The sequence below is a fragment of the Neovison vison genome, chromosome 4 (genome assembly GCF_020171115.1).
Source record: "Neovison vison isolate M4711 chromosome 4, ASM_NN_V1, whole genome shotgun sequence".
NCBI classification, from domain to species: Eukaryota; Metazoa; Chordata; class Mammalia; order Carnivora; family Mustelidae; genus Neogale; species Neogale vison.
Genome location: NC_058094.1, coordinates 215,466,786 through 215,484,272, shown reverse-complemented (window position 1 = coordinate 215,484,272; position 17,487 = coordinate 215,466,786). Strand labels below are relative to the sequence as shown.

General features: G+C 38.6%; 1 protein-coding gene across 6 annotated transcripts in view; it reads left to right on the top strand.

Annotated features, from left to right (window-relative positions):
• The window catches only part of DGKI (diacylglycerol kinase iota), a 438,228-nt gene that overhangs the window by 332,784 nt on the left and 87,957 nt on the right, over positions 1 to 17,487 (top strand). For 5 of the 6 annotated variants that reach the window (XM_044246655.1, XM_044246660.1, XM_044246658.1 and 2 more), the window contains 2 exons: positions 7,372 to 7,451; positions 9,901 to 9,945. In XM_044246655.1, coding sequence (XP_044102590.1) covers positions 7,372 to 7,451; positions 9,901 to 9,945 — 125 coding nt within the window. The remainder of the gene's footprint in view (positions 1 to 7,371; positions 7,452 to 9,900; positions 9,946 to 17,487) is intronic. The other variant, XM_044246656.1, reaches the window with a different exon arrangement.

The following is a 17,487-nucleotide window of genomic DNA, read 5'->3' as shown; positions in this document are numbered from 1 at the left end:
TCTTGGATGTTAGCAAAGTATCTTTCTATGGGAAACTCAGAGCCTATTTTTTTCTTTTTTTTTTTTCTTTTCTTTTTTTCTTAATTAGTAGACTTTATTTTTTAGAGCAGTTTAGGTTTACAGAAAGTTTACATGGAAAGTACACAGAGTCCCATGTATCCCCTCAACGCATCTCCCCACCCCCGCACACATAGTTTCCCTTATTATTAACATCTTGCTTTAGTATGATACATATGTTGTTAACAGTTGATGAGCATAAACATTAATGCATTGTTATTAACTGAAGTCCACATTTCTACATTAGGATTCATGCTCGTGTTCTACAGTTTTATGGGTTTTCACAGATGTGTGACACATATCCACTATGACAGTATCATTCAGAGTAGTTTTGCTGCACTAAGTACCCCCTGGGCTGTACCTATTCATCCATCCCTTTCCTGTAATCCTTAGCAACCATGACTTTTTTACTCTCCATAGTTTTGCCTTTTCCAGAACACCACGTAGTTGGAATCATGCAGCATGTGACCTTTTCAGGCTAGCTTCTTTCATTTTGCAGTATGCATTTAAGCTTCCTCCATTATCTTTTGTGGCTCAAAAACTTATTTCTCTTTGTCGCCTAATAATGTCCCATTGTACAACGCTAAATCTGTGTATTCATTCACCTATTGAAAGACATCTTGGTTGTTTACAAGTTTTGGCAATTATGAATAAAGCCAATTATGACTATTCATGTGCAAGTTTGTAGGGGCATACTTTTTGGTTAATTTGGGTAAATACCAAGGAGTACTTTTGCTGGTAAGAATTTGTTTAGTTTTGTAAGTAACTGCCAAGCCATCTTCCAAAGTGGCTGTACCATGTTGCATTCCCGTCAGCAATGAATGAAAGTTCCTGTTGCTCTCCCTTCTCACCAGCATTTGATGATGTCAGGTTTTGTTTTGTTTTGTTTTGTTTCCCAATTTTAGCTATTCTAATACATATATATGGTTTCTTGGTGTTTTAATTCGCACTTTCCTAATGACATATGATGTTGAGCACCCTTTTCATGGGCTTATTTACCATCTATGTGTTTTCTTTGGTGAGATACTTCCTGATCTTTTGCCTACTTTTGAACTGACTATTACTGTTGAGTTTTAAGAGTTCTTTGCATATTTTGAATACCAGTCTGGTTTCTATTTCCTTAGTAGTATCTTTGACAGAGCAGAAGTTTTAATTTAGTGAAGTCCAACTTACTGCTCTTTGCTTTCATGAGTCACACTTTTGGTGTTTTTTTCTCAAATGTCATTGCCAAACACAAGTTTGCCTAGCTTTTCACCTGTGTTATTTTCCAGGGAACAGTTTCTTTTTCAGCTTCTTGGTTTCTCAAGACTGAGTATAAGTTGATACAAAAAGAGTGAGTATTGGACATAAAACATATTGATTATGTAAGTAAATCTAAGATTGATCCTTAAGGAAATGTCAACTTTTAAAAAGGGTATCTCTGAGTAGTGTCAACATAGAATAAATTCATTCTAAGATTATCTATATTTTTGATGATTTACAATATTGTTTAAAATACTTGGCTATTTTTTGAATTTTAAACTCTGATTTATTCTTTTCAGGAAATGACATTGTTTTTATTTAACTTCAAGACTCTGAAATTCTGACATTTCTATGTATATATTTAAAGCTGAAAACCCAGTCTTTGCAAATCCTTGCAGTTTTTGAGAAGCTTTTCTTGGAGGTCACACACCTTCTTTTAATGATCCCATTGGAGATAGTTTTATCTGTGCTTTGAATAGGTTAGCAGCCCCATTCAGCTGCAATTCTGTTCTAACAGGAATTACACTGTAATAGAGATAGAGACAGACTGACCGACTTACACCTCCCCATGTAAGGAAAGAATGATAATTTCACTTGTCAAGGAAGGCTTTTAGGACAGCTGAAAAGAGTCTCTGCATTGATGTCTGGCTTCTACTTCACTGAGAATGCACATGAGCCTGTTCTAAGAGGATTTAGGGGGCCAGATAGTGACTGGATTCTGAGAAGCATTTGTCAGGGTGTCAGGGTGGGTTCTAGGTATCAAGCAGAAATACAGTTAGAGAAATTGAACTTCTCTGAATGTTTCTGCTTCACCATAACCTAACTTTTGCTCTCAAAAACAGGGGAAAGCTTGGGGCACCTGCTTGGCTCAGTGGGTTAAAGCCTCTGCCTTCGGCTCAGGTCATGATCCCAGGATTCTGGAATCAAACCCTGCATCAGGCTCTCTGCTCAGCGGAGAGCCTGCTTCCCCTTCTCTCTCTGCCTGCTTCTCTGCCTACTTGTGATCTCTCTCTCTCTCTCTGTCAAATAAATAAATAAAATATTAAAAAAAAATCAGGTGAAAGCAGAGGACAGTTTGGGTGATATAATGTTGTGATATATATAAGAAATGGGTTCAGACTCACCTGGGCTGTATCCTTGGGTTGAAAAATAACTCCAAGGGTCATGAAAATTGCAATGATGACAGCTGCCTCCATAGCGGTCTCTTGAGTCACAGTGCCGCTGTATACACTGTTTGGCAACCCACTGCATCTGTCATCCTAGGCTTGTCTAGCCCCACCTCAGAAGTCTCCTTTGCTCCTCTTCTTTGTTGCATTCCCCATATGTTGCACTGTATGTATTTGTCATGCTGGTTGCAAACTCAACTTTTGTTCAGGGAAAGACTACAGTAGCTTCTTGACAGGGTGTATCCTTTATTCAATCCTTGGAATCATTTGAGAGCTTAGATTATGTATAAGTCTTAGAATGCCGAAGGCCCTGTTTCATTTCCTACCTGACTATATAGTTGCCTGTATGGTTTAAAACCATCTAATCCCTGGGGGTGCCTGGGTGGCTCAGTGGGTTAAAGCTTCTGGATCTCATGGTCCTGGGATCGAGCCCCACATCTAGCTCTCTGCTCAGCAGGGAACCTGCTTCCCCCTCTCTCTCTGCCTGCCTTTCTACCTACTTATGATCTCTGTCAAATAAATAAATAAAATTAAAAAAAAATCTAATCCCTGGTTCTTTGTATGTCATCCAGTTACTCTCTGGAAATTCATGGATGCTTCTTTGTCCCCAGTATTCTTAAATTTTAATATAAAATGCCTTCCTCTTGTTACTGTGCTGGGCACCTACCTGTCAGGCCATTTCAGTTTGAAGCTAATGTTCTTCAGTTGTTTTTTTTTTTAAGATTTTATTTATTTATTTGACAGACAGAAATCATAAGTAGGCAGAGAGGCAGGCAGAGAGAGAGGGGGGAAGTAGGATCCCCGCAGAGCAGAGAGCCCAATGTGGGGCTCGGTCCTAGGACTCTGGGATCATGACCTGAGCCAAAGGCAGAGGCTTTAACCCACTAAGCCACTCAGGCATCCTATAATGTTCTTCAGTTCTAAGAAATAGTTTTTATTTTATTTCTGATAATTTCTCCTTTCTCTCCTCTCTGGTTTTTGGAACTCCTATTATTTGAATGTTGGACCACTTAGCCCAGCCTTATTTTTCTTAATGTTTCTCTTGCATTTTGTGCCTCGTTTTATTTTTGCTCTACTTCTATTTTTTTGTTCTACTTTTTTTCTCTACTTCATCTTCTATTCTTTCCATTAAACTCTATTTATTCTGTCATTTTTTTTTATTTTCAAGAATTTTTTTGTGCTCTGAATGGTGTTCCTTCTCCTTTTGCTTCCTCATATTCTTTATCTTCTTTTATATAATCTGTTTATATTTCATGGATGGAATATTTTCTTTCAACTCTCTAAGAATTCCCTGGAGAGGAAGCTTCAAATCTCTTTCGAAAAAGGTAAGGTTCTGGCTGCCAACCATTGAAGAGCCCAGTGAGGGAAGAAATCTGAGGATTTCTGCATTCTTCAGATGGTCAGTTAATCCCCCACCGTCTGTAAAGTATTTGCACGTGCCAGAGTGGTTGGTGAAATCTAGTCATCTACTTTGGTTACCCCCTCCATCCTCGGTTTGTGAGGCACCTCAGACTGCCAATTTGCAAGACTTCTGAGGGTGTTTGTATAAATCATGTTGGTTTTCATCAATCCCACCCATGGTTTAGGATTAGACTCTATAGGAGCTCTGGGTCACTTACCAATTTTCCACCTGCTTCATCTGTTACTATCTGCTCACTGTTTCTCTTCTTTTTTCTTGGTTTATACCTTTAAAAAATCCATTTACTGTAATTTAATAGCATTTCTTGTAAGAGAAAATGTGGGTGTTAAATCTGCCATCTTAACTGAGAAACCGGCTTGTTCTTTATTGCTTAGAACTTATAAATTCTACTTGGTCCCTGCAATAAAAGTTCCATTATGTAGGTTGAGGGTTGGCTGTTGCTTACTGGCATCAAGTAAAATCTCTAATGCCAAAATAAGATGAGTCATCAGGAGCAGGGCTCATGATGCTAATGTTCAAGTGATAACTACTTCCATTGTTCCCAGTTAATATGAAGGAAGCCACTGCAGTGGTAGTTAGTTGTCAATTTTGTTAAAAGAAGATGACAATTTTCCACATATTTCTGCTTTCTCCACCATGTCAAGCCCCACATGAAACTGTCAGATCACAGTATTTTTATACTATAGTTTTTTTTTTCCTCATCGCAGGAAGAGGAGAAGTTTAAGAAAACAGGAATATAATTTATGGAACTACCAGCTAATCCTTATAGTATTATGGTGAAATGAAAGATACATGATGAGATATATTCGTTCTCTAGCTAAAGTTGCTCAAAAGATAGTAAAGGGAGTATAGGAGAAAGAACATTGATGTTTTGGTTATTCATTTTTAAATAGAGTGTTGCATTTATTCTTCATAAAATTTGAGAAGATACCTATCCTAAATACCATAGTCATCACTATAAGGATCAGAGGAATTGAGTAATTTACAGGACCAAAGAGCTAATGTGAATAATTTTTAAGATTAAAGCAGCAGATTTGAATCCAAGAGAGAATGACTATAAATCCTTTGTAGTGCATGCTACTACTTTCGTAGAATAGATTTGACAGCAATTGTCAGTAATCATCATATGAAACTGTGGTCGAGAATTTTTAAGCCCAATTAATTAATAGGTAACATCAATCAAAAGCACTCCTTCTCTTAATTGACTTCTTGCGGAGTATTGCAGAGTAACTGACTTTATACTTAGAGTAGGAAATGAATGACAGGTCTTTGAAAGCTTTTTCCTAGCACTACCTTCTTGATTTCAGGTCTGGAATATCTACTCTCTAATTGTATTTTAAGATATCTGCTACCAAGTACATTGAATTTATGACCAGATTAACTTCCAGTATTGAAAATAGAAGGTAATCAGAGATGTTGACAGGATTCCTGCATTTCTATAAAATGTGTCTCCTAATTTAAGCAAATAGATAAGTATTGACTAAGTTTCATTTTTCTACACTCTCACATTTGAAATTAAGAGTAAACATTCTTAAGTAAGATTCTAACATGGGCTCTCATGTTAGTAAGTTACATTTTATTTCCACAATATTTGACTGACTTTCTAAGCCAAAATTCTAGCTTTTCCTACTCATTCCTTAAGTGTCAGAAATCCTTAATCTTTCTTTACCTAAGTAGGTAACCTTATTTGGACCTATGTGGTGGTCTAGCCAAGGATGATTAGTTTAATCAATACTTTTAGGAATCTCCTCACTGAATTTCCTTTCCATTTTTTAAAGATGCATGATTTCCATACTGATGACTTTTTTGATGTTTCTGGTTATATTCAACAAGAAGAGAAAAGCTGCTTTTCCAGATTATTATTTCCCCTAAACACGTGACACTTGGAAGGCTCTTTACCCTATTGCTTACTCCCCCTTCCCACTTGCTCCAATCCAACACATGTTCTGTCTCCTCCAAACCTTTGTTTTTATGCCTCCCCTGGAAAGCTGACTTAGCTCTTTCATGCTTGAACATTTTCTAAGCCCTTTTTCCTTTTTTTACAAACTCTTATTGACTTTTTACCACTGCTCTACCAGACATTATGGTTGTGAAGGTAAACAAGTCATTCTTGGGGAGAGAGTCCATACTTATGCACATGGTTACATAATTCTACCCAATGATGGATGCTTTCAAGCTTTATGTATGCAGGACTTTGGTTTCCATTGGCGGCATCAATATCACACCCTGTTTCTTAAGGTTGCCAATCTTAAGAGATCATAATGAGGAAGAAGCTATTTCTTTTTCTTCAGACTGTCCTCACTTCTCTAACTAAAAGAGACAATGGGGTTTCATATCTTACAGAGAGCCTAAAAGTACCCTCCAAGCAAGAATTAGCTCCTCTCTCCTACAGTTTTCAAATGACTAAGTTCATACATTTAATGTAGCCTATGCTATGCTTATTATTGTGTATAGGTATCTTCTCTACGACCTTGTGGGTTCTTCAAAATTTCTCCATGTGTTTTATATGTATTTTATGCTCTATATTATTAATTTTTAATGCATTTTCATTTTCAGACCCATTTATTGATGATGAGACTTTAACAATTCTGTGAATGAAAGATTTAGAAAATCTTTAGTGAATACCAGTGTCCTATCACGTGCTTGCTAAACTGTAATTGGCTAATTCAGAATTTCGAAGGGTATTTTTTTGGTTAAATGATGGATTTTATTATACAACTATACTTTTAAAATTAGAGAAAGGCAATACATTTTTTGAAGTTTTGGAAAGGAGACACTGTTTCAGGAATCTTGCGGTTATCTCTGATGTAGGGAGTTCTATCCATTAAAGCCGTTGTAGAACATTTACCGCCACCTAAGTAGAAGGTATTTAAGACACATAGCAGCTTTTCCTAACTGTTCCCTGAAGCCCTGCTGCTACTGCATTTCCACTGACCATGTTTAAAGTCAAGAACCTTTTATTTATTTATTTTTAAACATTTCATGCCTATGTAGTTCTGGTGTTGGCCACGAGGTAACAACAGTGCCTTGAGTAGCTTGAGTCTCTTGAACAGGGAACCACCACAAACTGACAGAAATATTAAACCCCACACATTCAGGAGGGAAAGGAGTACGTGTCCAGAATTTTTAATTCCTCTCTGGCGATACATGGACTATTGAAAATGCAGGCATATATTGTTACCTGACGGTAAGCCACCTCCCGGTCCTGCAGCCCACTATTCTTGTGACATTATACTTCATCCCAGGACCACCAAGACAAAATGAAGGCTGACCAGGTGGCAAGGGACAGCATGGTTCATGCAGGGAAAGCATCCAAAATAAAGAGATTGGGTCCTAGGGGAGGTTTGAGGAGAATTTTGGATATTAAAATGTCCAAAACACTAATAGTATTTATGAGAGACTTTTTTAACCATAAGAAACAAATATATGCCAATCTAGAAAAATCAAATATGTTATTTTAGACTTCTCTCTTTCCTTCCCCCTTAGCTATCCCTCTGGGTATTCTAGTTGTGCGTGGAGACTGTGATTTGGAGACTTGCCGTATGTACATAGACCGCCTACAGGAGGTGAGTTTCTTTAGCCAATTATTTCTTCTCAGTTTTCCATTTTTGTAAACAATCACCAGCCATATATATTTACTTCCGAAATGATGCATCTGGGAAGGAAGTGGAAGTGTCCTCGTCCTTTAAGCACTGACCACATCTTCTCTCTCTCTGACCCCCATGGCTATTTTCCCTCCCCAGGTTTTTGAAATGGGAAAGCGTATTGCTCTAGTGAGATCCATAACTGTAGCTTGGAACTTCTTGTCTTCTTGCCAGACGACGTCCCTGTGTTTTTTGAGCTGTAGAGAATTTCAAAGGGTCCTGATCAATAATGACGGAGAACAGACAGGTTATTTAATGTTTTGTATCTAGCACAGACTCGGGTCAGAGATCACTACATTTTTTTTTTTTTTAAATATAACATCTATGGGATAGAAAAACCTTCTGTCCTTCCTGGGAATGTGTGTCAGAACACACAATACTCCATTTTGCTCCTCAGTCTGATTTACCACAGAGAAGGACAATGGAAGAGACCTCATAGGTGGCATTCCCACTAATCTGAGCTGCATCAGCGAAGTCAGGAGGCCCAGTCCCAGCACTGTGGTTTTTGTGCTTGATTGTTTTTGCCGAACTTTGAGAGGGAGTAGTCACTCTCTTCATTCTACAAATGTTGAAAAACATAAATAGCCACCACTTCATCATTTTTTCTTGATGAAAGGTGCAGATTTAAATAATCTTTTTCTGGATGTGGTCTAGACATTTGTATTATTTTAAGCTATTGGGTAATTCTCATAGACACCACAAGATGAACACGTCTCTCCTAGATGACACATTCTCCATAAGTAAATATCACAAATAAAAAAGATATATAGCACTTAAGATACCATCCAGTTGGGATGCCTGGGTGACTCAGTGGGTTAAGCCTCTGCCTTCGGCTCAGGTCATGATCCCAGGGTTCTGGGATTGAGCCCCGCATTGGGCTCTCTGCTCAGCGGGGAGCCTGCTTCCTCCTCTCTCTCTGCCTGCCTCTCTGCCTACTTGCGAGCTCTCTCTCTCTGTGTCAAATAAATAAATAAAATCTTAAAAAAAAAATACCATCAAATTGTAGCCACTTAGCTTTGAACTTGAGATTCTAGTTCTTTTGGTGGCAGTAAATTCAGGCCTAGGAGGCATAAAGTTATATGAAAAATTATGAAGTTTCCTTTTCAGCATTTTTAAGGATAGAGATGGAATTGTAAACACAATATATTTTGAGTTAAAGACCAAACTTTGAAAACTGATATGTGCGAGAGAAGAAAAGTCAGCAAATTTTACACTTGTGTTTGCTTTTGGTTTTGTTTTTGTTTTTACCAAGGGAAACTTCAACTTGTTAAAATTTGTGGACTTACTAGTGTGTGACTCAGACCCAAAGCGATACTCCTCAAACGCCACAATATCTCATTTTTCCAAATGTGTTTTTATTTTATTGTGAAACCTCTGTCAGAAAACCTGCAATAAAAAGGCAAATCATAAATCATACCAAAGTTTTTTTTTCTTTTTAATTCATGGGTTACTTAAGATTTCACAGTAGTCTACGACATGACTGATGAATTGACTTTGGTGAAAACTAACTTATTGGCATGCTTATAATACCAACAGTCAACTGAAAGCGAGATTCTTTTTTTAAAAAAATGAATGAATGAATGAACAAATGAAGTAAAAAAAGGAAAAGTTTTAAAACTAAGTTGGGCTCAGAGATCATGTTGGTAAATCCCCATGGGAAGCAGGTATGAAGACAAATGTACCTAGGATTGCTGACATCTGTGAATAGAATCACAACCTTCATTAACAAGGAAGCCTTCAGGACATGATCATGGTGACAACTTAGTTATAAAACTTTATAAAGGGAGCCAGACTCTCAGAATCTGCCAGTAAAACTTCATTAATTGCAACCCTATTCATTTGCACTTCGTGATCGTGCAGAGGTGGCCAGAGATTTTCTCCTGGCTGTCTATGAAATCCTGTGTTTGCCAAGCACTTAGTGGCAGAAACACAATTACTAGAACAGTTTGTATTTGGTCTAAGATCAATAAATTCTTTCTATGGACTTTAAGGGATTTTAGAAGCTTTCTTCATAAGCCAAAAGTTCAGTGCAAATTAAATACGGCACCCCTGTATTAAAATGAAATTGCCCGGTTTTTACTTTTGGTCTTGTTGATACTTGAAACACTCTCACTCCCCTCTAAAACTATTTAGGATATCTAGATTTCAGTAGCTAAATGGCCTTTCTTCTCTCATTCCAGACTGGTGTGTTTTTGCTTATTTGGGGCATTACCTTCTTTGTGTAAGATTGATGAGTTTGGAAGAGTTATAGATACTTTCTAGATGAGTTTAATACTCAGTCGGGGGTTCAGTTGATAGAGGTATAGAGGAAGCTTATTCAAACTAATCTTAAGGTATGGATTTTTTTTTTTTCTTTCCATTTTCTCATTAGGACCTGCAGTCAGTTTCTTCTGGCTCCCAGAGAGTTCATTACCAGGTAACATATAATTGACCGCCTGTGGTTGTTTTCTTAGCTCCCCCCAAAAAAGATGGTCCTTCTTTCAGTCAATGCTACATTTGGATTAGAGGCCAGATCTTCCCTAGGGATAGAGTTCACTCGAAGAACCAAGTGAAGTGGACATTCTGATTCTTTCCCCTTTTCCTGGTTTTGGACTATCCTAGTGTAGCACAAATTTGGACTGTGGATTTTCTCCCAGGTCACTTAGAAAAGATTATAAAAGGAAGCACTTTCAATGATAAATATTAGAAGCTCAGTTCAAACTAACTTGACAGGGCTCAAGTCTTATTGTTTCACCTCAGCAAAAAGTTCAGGTCAAGGGTGGATTTCATGTACCATTTAGTCAAGCTTCATGCTTCATTTTTCTGCTGGTCTTTCAGCTCTGTTCTCCTTGTCTGTCAATTTCACCTCTGCACTAGATGTTTCCGTGTCCAAGATGGCTGCCATTAGCAACCAGGGCTGTATGTGTCTTCTTCACATCCAGGAAAGTGAGTTCTCTGTTTCCCACAACGATCAAGCAAATGTTCTAAAATGCAGTCTGATTGGCGCACCCTGGTCTTTTGGACAGGATCTAAGAAACCCAGATTGCCTCTCTCTTGTGACCCACATCAAATTGTCAGGAAAACACTCAGATATCCTTTGCCCCAGCAGTCTTTGGGAAGACAGCAATCTCCCCACTTCCCTGTCCCGACTCTGTTGCACTCTCAAGCCATCCTCTTACAAATTAGATTTCTCAGGCATGGTTCAGATCCCTGGGTACAATATACCCCGAACTGGTAAGGGGCAAAATAAGCTCTGAGTGGTCCCAGTAAAGCCCTTTTCTCTGAGAAGCCATTCCCCTTCCCTACTAGAGGGGTGTGTGGGAGTAAGAACATGCCAAGTTCCCTCCATAAATAAATCCTGTCCTAGACCCTTTCGTACCTCCATGTAGGGGATAGATGTTTAAAGATGTCTCAACCTGTGAATCCTGGTTTGGCACCTCACATTTGCTTTTGGATTCTTTTTTGCTACACCTAAACATCCTTTCATATAGACAACATTTTTTTTAAACAACAATTTTTTAAAAATTTTATCTTGTAGCCTCTAGATAGCATCTCTGTCTGCTGGTGGATACCCTCTACCATCAGCCAAGGATACTGACAGGAACAGCCTTGGTGTTCTTATTTGCTTGTAGGTTTATGTTTCAAACAAAGTGCCCCACTATTTAAGAGTCTTTTCATCCATCTGGCTGCAATAAAAAGGATAAGAATTCACTTAGGGATTGTTTACATTGAGAAAATAAACTCTACTTCTGAGACTGTTTTTTATCAACCATTAAAAGGCTAATTTCCACTCCATTTTTTAGACAGAGCACAATATTCCTCCTATTGGTTATTTGCATATTTACCTGAAGATACTAAGTTTAATTTTATTTTTAAAAGCTCAGTACTTTTAGAAGCTAGTGCTAATCTCTGTTTTTTAAAAAATTGACTCTAAGACCTATAAGGGTTTGTGAATCTGTCTTTTTTTTTTTTTTTTTAAGAGTCTGTACTCTTTTCTCAGGAACATTTTGCATTTTGCATTTTTATCAAGGCATTTTCAGATATTTTTTGCTAAGCAGTTTTATGAAACTAATACATCTGTTTATTATTCTGACTTACTTGATATCATCGTTTTGGTGTCAGAGTTTTGGTAGGTGGATATTTTGTCCCATGCTTTCTTTATACCGTATTCGTACATTTGCCCAGAGATCAGGAAATGGTTGAGACTCTAGAATATGAGAAGGGTATTTGTTTCATTTGTCATTTGGTAACAAAAACATGAAGAAGAATTATTCATCAAACTATATCAAAAGCTTGTGTTTTTGGGGTTCCTTGCAGTTAGGTCAAACTTTGGTGTCAAAACTGCTGCATTATGAATGTCACATCAGAAGGCTTTATGCCCTGACCACGTAGGATAACCAATTCAGGGACCAACCATGAGTGTCAGGAGTATTACTGTGCCCACAACCCTCCTTGCAGAGGTATAAATAACAGGGGCCTTTGAGTATTAAGGAAGGAGTGGAATAAAGGAAATCTAGGGCAGCCCAAGTTCTGCTCAAGGCATAAGAAGTTTACCTGAGCGAGACTTTGAATTAACATGGCCACAGAGTAGGGAGAGGGTGAGAAATTTTCCTGAGTGGAGCAAAGGAGAGCTGCTTGAGGTAAGGAGTTGGGAAGAAGATAAACATTCACATGTGGCGAGGACGTTGGGCAGTCAAGAAGAGGAGTGAGTAAGAGGGATGGTGTTTAGAAAGCTCTGTTTTAGCCACCCTAATTTTGTTATGCCTGTTAGATCCAAGAGATTTTGGAGTGTAGAAAATGAGATCTGTGACTTTTAAAGCCCATTGAAAAATTTATATCTGGAGATAGAAACTTGTACTTCCTCCGTTAGGAAATGGGTGGTACTTAAAACTGTAAGGCTGGAGGTGATCACCAGGGAGAGCTGAGATAGAGAAGGCTCATACCTGCATGCCCGAGTGGGTCAGGAAGAGCACAAATTGAAGAGAACCATCAGTCAAGAAGGGTTGTGGAGGGCACTTGGGTGGCTCAATGGGTTAAAGCCTCTGCCTTCGGCTCAGGTCATGATCCCAGGGTCCTGGGATCGAGCCCCACATCCGGCTCTCTGCCAGCGGGGAGCCTGCTTCCCCCCCACCACCTCTGGCTGCCTCTCTGCCTACTTGTGATCTCTGCCTGTCAAATAAATAAATAAATCTTTAAAAAAAAAAAAAAAAGAAGGGTTTTGGAAACTGAGGTGAATTGCAGGCAAACTGGAAATCAAGGAGAAGGTAGTGTCTTGAAAGCCGAGAGTGAAATGTGTTTCAGAGGGGGAATGCAGTGAAATGTGTCAGTGCTGCGGAGAGGCTGAGTTGAAGTAGATTGAGTTCTGTGGTATTCTGAGGGCACGTAGAAAAACCAAGGCACAGAGGTGCTATTAGCTTTACAAAGAAAGTGACCAAACCAATTGGCAGGAAATTTAATATTAAATCTGTGTTTCCTAACACAGAAACTGATCATGTCAGTCTCTAGTCTGTCTTGGTATGGGGGGCTAGGGGGCAATGTAAAAGAAAGACCTGTCAGAAACACAGACCACAAATGGCCTTAAATGCATTTAAATGGACTTTCTTGTGTATAGGATAACACAAGATAAGCCTGGAAAATTAACTGTGATGGCGCCAGTAAGTTAAGGGGGAAAATTTTGGGAAATTCCCATCAGCTCACTCATTGGCAGCTGACATTTTAGCTGACTGTTTTCTAAGGCTAGAAAAAACTCAAGAGAAAACCAGCATTTAGAAAGGTGTATAAGTGCCCAAGTCACCTTATTAGTGAGCCATATGGCAGTTCCTAATCATTTAAGCATGTCATTCGCTCTACTTCTTTCCTTTCCCAAATTCATTGTGAATTGCCAACAAAGCACTAAGGCTCAACAATGACACCTTGTATTAACCTAACAAGGCATTATGGCTTATACAAGAATGCATTGGATATTTATAGCCTGCTGAAAATTCCTGCCTACACTGTCTCTGAGGTCAAAACACAAAGGCCCCTCCATCTTAACGGCATCTCTTATAACCTGGAACTGATAAGTGAGACAAGCAAAATGCACTGTGCTGGCGGATTCAGGATGTTCTTGAGCTTGACAGATAGGGTAGAATTCTTAGAGAAATTGGACTCTGCCGACATATTTGGTAGAAAGAATGCTTCTTGAGGCCTTCTAAAATGAGATCATTCCTTCCTTGTTCCCTCTCTGGTCTTCATTATTACCTTTTTAACCCCAAGTTGTTAAGTTAAAGGGTAGAAGGAGATACAACTGTTCTAGTGATTCTCAACAGGGGGAGATTTAGCTCCTTTATTAGGACAATTGGCAATTTGGACATTTTTTTGTTTGTCACAGCTAGGACAGGTGTTGCTCTTGATATTTGCTTAGTAGAGGCCAGCAATGCCGCTAAACACCTTAGAATGCACAGGACAGCCCCCCACTGCAAGGAGTCATCCAGCCCCCTAATGGGAGTAGGGAGATGCTTGTGAACCCTTGAGTCATTCTGATGACTCTCAAGACATTCTTGAGGCCCATAGGCTGATAGAAGTCCTCAGTGAGGAGAGGCAAAGAGGAAGACCAGGATGAGAAAAAATAGGGCAGGGACACAGAGGCATCTGTGGCTCGGGCAGAGGAAGATAACAGAACCAGGGATAATGGAACCAGGAGCAGTTAGGCTTTTTGTAGACATCCTAATTCCCCTGCACAGCGTGTGTTCCAGGGAGGACTGACGTAGTTGGCACACAGGAGTGCGTTTTCCAGAATATTATGAGCTACCATCCGAGCTTTTAAAGACTACAATAGGGTTCAATGGTAGCTGCAAAAAAAAAAAAAAAAAGGCATTCATCCAGGTGATTCTTCCTCTTTAAGAATTGATTTACTTAAAACTAACATTAGAATGGCTGGGGTATTTCAAAATAGATATACCATTTTCAAAAAGTTCTTTCAGCCTTTAGAAGTGTCTTTCGCTTCCATAAGAAAAAACTCCTGGTCAGATCTGAGTCCGTATCAATTTGTTCATCCTCTGATCCTTTTTCTCCATTTTACATAATGACCTGATCTTCTGGGAGATGGGTCTATATAGTCCATCAGAGCACTGTCCTAGGCAGACAGCCTTTGCTTATAAATACTTGATCTATTTCTTTTCTCTTCATTTTGACGATCCTTATTCATCTCTCTCCTTAATTTGTTTTCTGGATTTTAGAAGTCTTTCAATGGATGGATTGAAACTAGTTTAAGGGAGTCATCCTGGGAATTAATTTAGTCTCAGAGAAGGACTGGGGTTAGCTAGGAACTTAGTAGAGTGTGGTTCCTTTGGGCTAGATCAAAGCTGTCAGAAATGGATCAAATAAAGAATTAAAATAAGACTTGCCTGGGGCCAGGTCTGTTGCAAGTGAAGGCATTGCTGCTAATAACACAGACACGCACAGACACAGTTGTTGATAGAGAACATTCTCACACAAAAGAGCTCCTAAGAATGTTATACTATCTCTCATTTTCATCTTTTACCACACCGTCATTATTTCTTCACTTGTTCAAAGCTGCTTTGGGGAATGGGCATCCCTTTTCTGTATTCAGCTACCGTAGGAGTTATGGGTAGTTTGAGGAGAGAGAGGTTTGAAGAGAAAGAGTTTTGAAAGATAAAAATAATAGTAGCAAGTCTATCAAGGAGGCTTATAGTTGGATGGAGAGGTGTAAGCACACAGTTTCTACCCATCCCTGGTGGGTCAATTCACCAAGGATAAAGAGATACATTTATCCACTTGGTGATGAATGGAAACCAAAGGAATCAGTAGATGGGTTGGGCAGGCAGATGAGAAATGTGGGTGTGTAAACGAGAAATCGATGTACAAGTGAAGTGGTTATTGACTGGACATTATTGAATGTAGCGGGGGTTCCCAGTCCAGAGGGACTTCTGTTTTTCCTCTTTGTCTTTTACATCTTCCCTCAGTTTTATGAAAGAGAAAAAATTTCATTCACAGTGATGGTATAGTTAAATGCTAGGTGAATACTGTTTAATTGAATTACCTACTGGAGTGTGTAATGGGGCTGCTGGGCTTTCATTAAATTATGTGTGCATCAGCTGTGAGTAATTGAAAGTAAATTAAGGGCAAGTTTGGCATATGCGTGCCAAACAGTGGTTCAGGTAATTTCCTTATCAATTACATAGAACTGATGCCAGTTGACTTTTAAATACATATATGAGAAATAACAGGTTTGCTTTGGGGCGTGCAGCTGTATTTTTAGCCTGAGAAACTGATTTTTCATTAGCATACAGTAAAAAAAAATCACATATCAGGGATTTTTGAAATAAATTTGTTACATTATTCATTTAAAGAACATGCAGTTTTACATGATAATTATATTTAGAATGGGAAGGAGCCTAGTATGTCCAAGATGATATGATTCTGCCTACATTATAGAACAAGGACGGTCATATTCATCCAAATCACACCATTTATATGAAGAAAAATAACATCACAAAACGAGCAGGTCTCATCTCTTTGGTTGATTGTAGAGTTGATTATGTAATCGGAGACGAGTGAAGGGACTCGAAGCCCTGAATTAGCACCAGAAGCATCCGTGTCCTTGCTGGTGGCACAGCTCTGTTACTTACGTGAATTCCCCCAGCCACCTAGCTCCACTCACACAAGTGCATTTCTTAAGTGTCTACATAGTCAGATCGCTTTTGAAAGTTGCATATTTTCAGCTCGTTTTTGGTTCTATCAGAAATTAAGTCTCTTTATATTCAATTTAATGTGCAGCCTTCACAAAGCAGACATACTTCCGGCCAGTCTTGCTTAGTGAGGTATGTTGCTGTGTTCACCCTAGCCGGCCCACCAGGCTAAGATCTACCCTTGGGGCTGGTATTCAGCCTCCTGGGAGGGGCTCTTCGTCTGATTCTTCCTCTGCACTGCACTGTTCATGACCCTCCCGCTGCCCTGAATCCACGGTTCCTTAATGCCATGGTCACCTACTCAACCTGTGTGCCAGGCCCGGTGTGAGGAGACAGTCAGCTGTTTACCTGATTGGGGTACATCACCCACAATATGTTAACAATGCCAATAATTTAAAACAAAATTATTTCACATTCTCTAGGACCTCTCTACTGACATCACCATCACTCATACTTTGATTATCTTTTCTTTGAGTAGGAGAAAAAGGGGTGTAGGTAGACAAGATGTAGAAAGGACAAGAATCCTGGTCACCTATGTGGTCATAATTAGTTAAAGTTCTGTATATACATTTATGGGTCATGGCTCTAAGTTACAGAGAAATCTTTTTCAAGACTCTTTATTCCTGTTCCAATTTTAATCCTTCCTCATATGCATTTTTCTTTGATATTAAGGTCCTCTTGTTATAAGGTTTGATATAACCTTTGATATAAGGTTCTCTTGATTTTCATTTGCCACTTGTGTTGTGAAGTCTGCCGGGTTTTATAATCCTGGCTTATCTTAATTTTCTGATTGTGTATAATTCTAGACTTCTCTTTGGTTTTTAACTCCCCACTCAAAGTAGACCTTAGGATGATATCTTTCTAGTGTGTACCTTTTGGTATCTTTCTGCATATAAAGTTTCTTTCTATATAAAGTTATACACATAGACATAGAAGGATACACATTTGTTTTTTTCTTTTTAATAAAAATGGATTTTCATTCTTTGCACACTCACTATATATACTTCTATTATATCACAACTTATTTTTAACAATAGTATACTATGAAGATTAGATTTTGCTAATAAATGAAGCTCTCACTCATTTTTTTAAAACTACTATTCTACTCCACGGTATCTATTTAACCCTTTCTCTCTGGATAGACATTTACGTTATGTACAGCTTTTGCCATTGTTTTTTTAAACGAAGTTGTAGTAAGCATAGCTGTACAGATTCAAAAATGAAGCTGTAACAGCAGTGACGATCACATCACATGTGAAACAACTATGTCACTTGTATGGAGTTGAGAA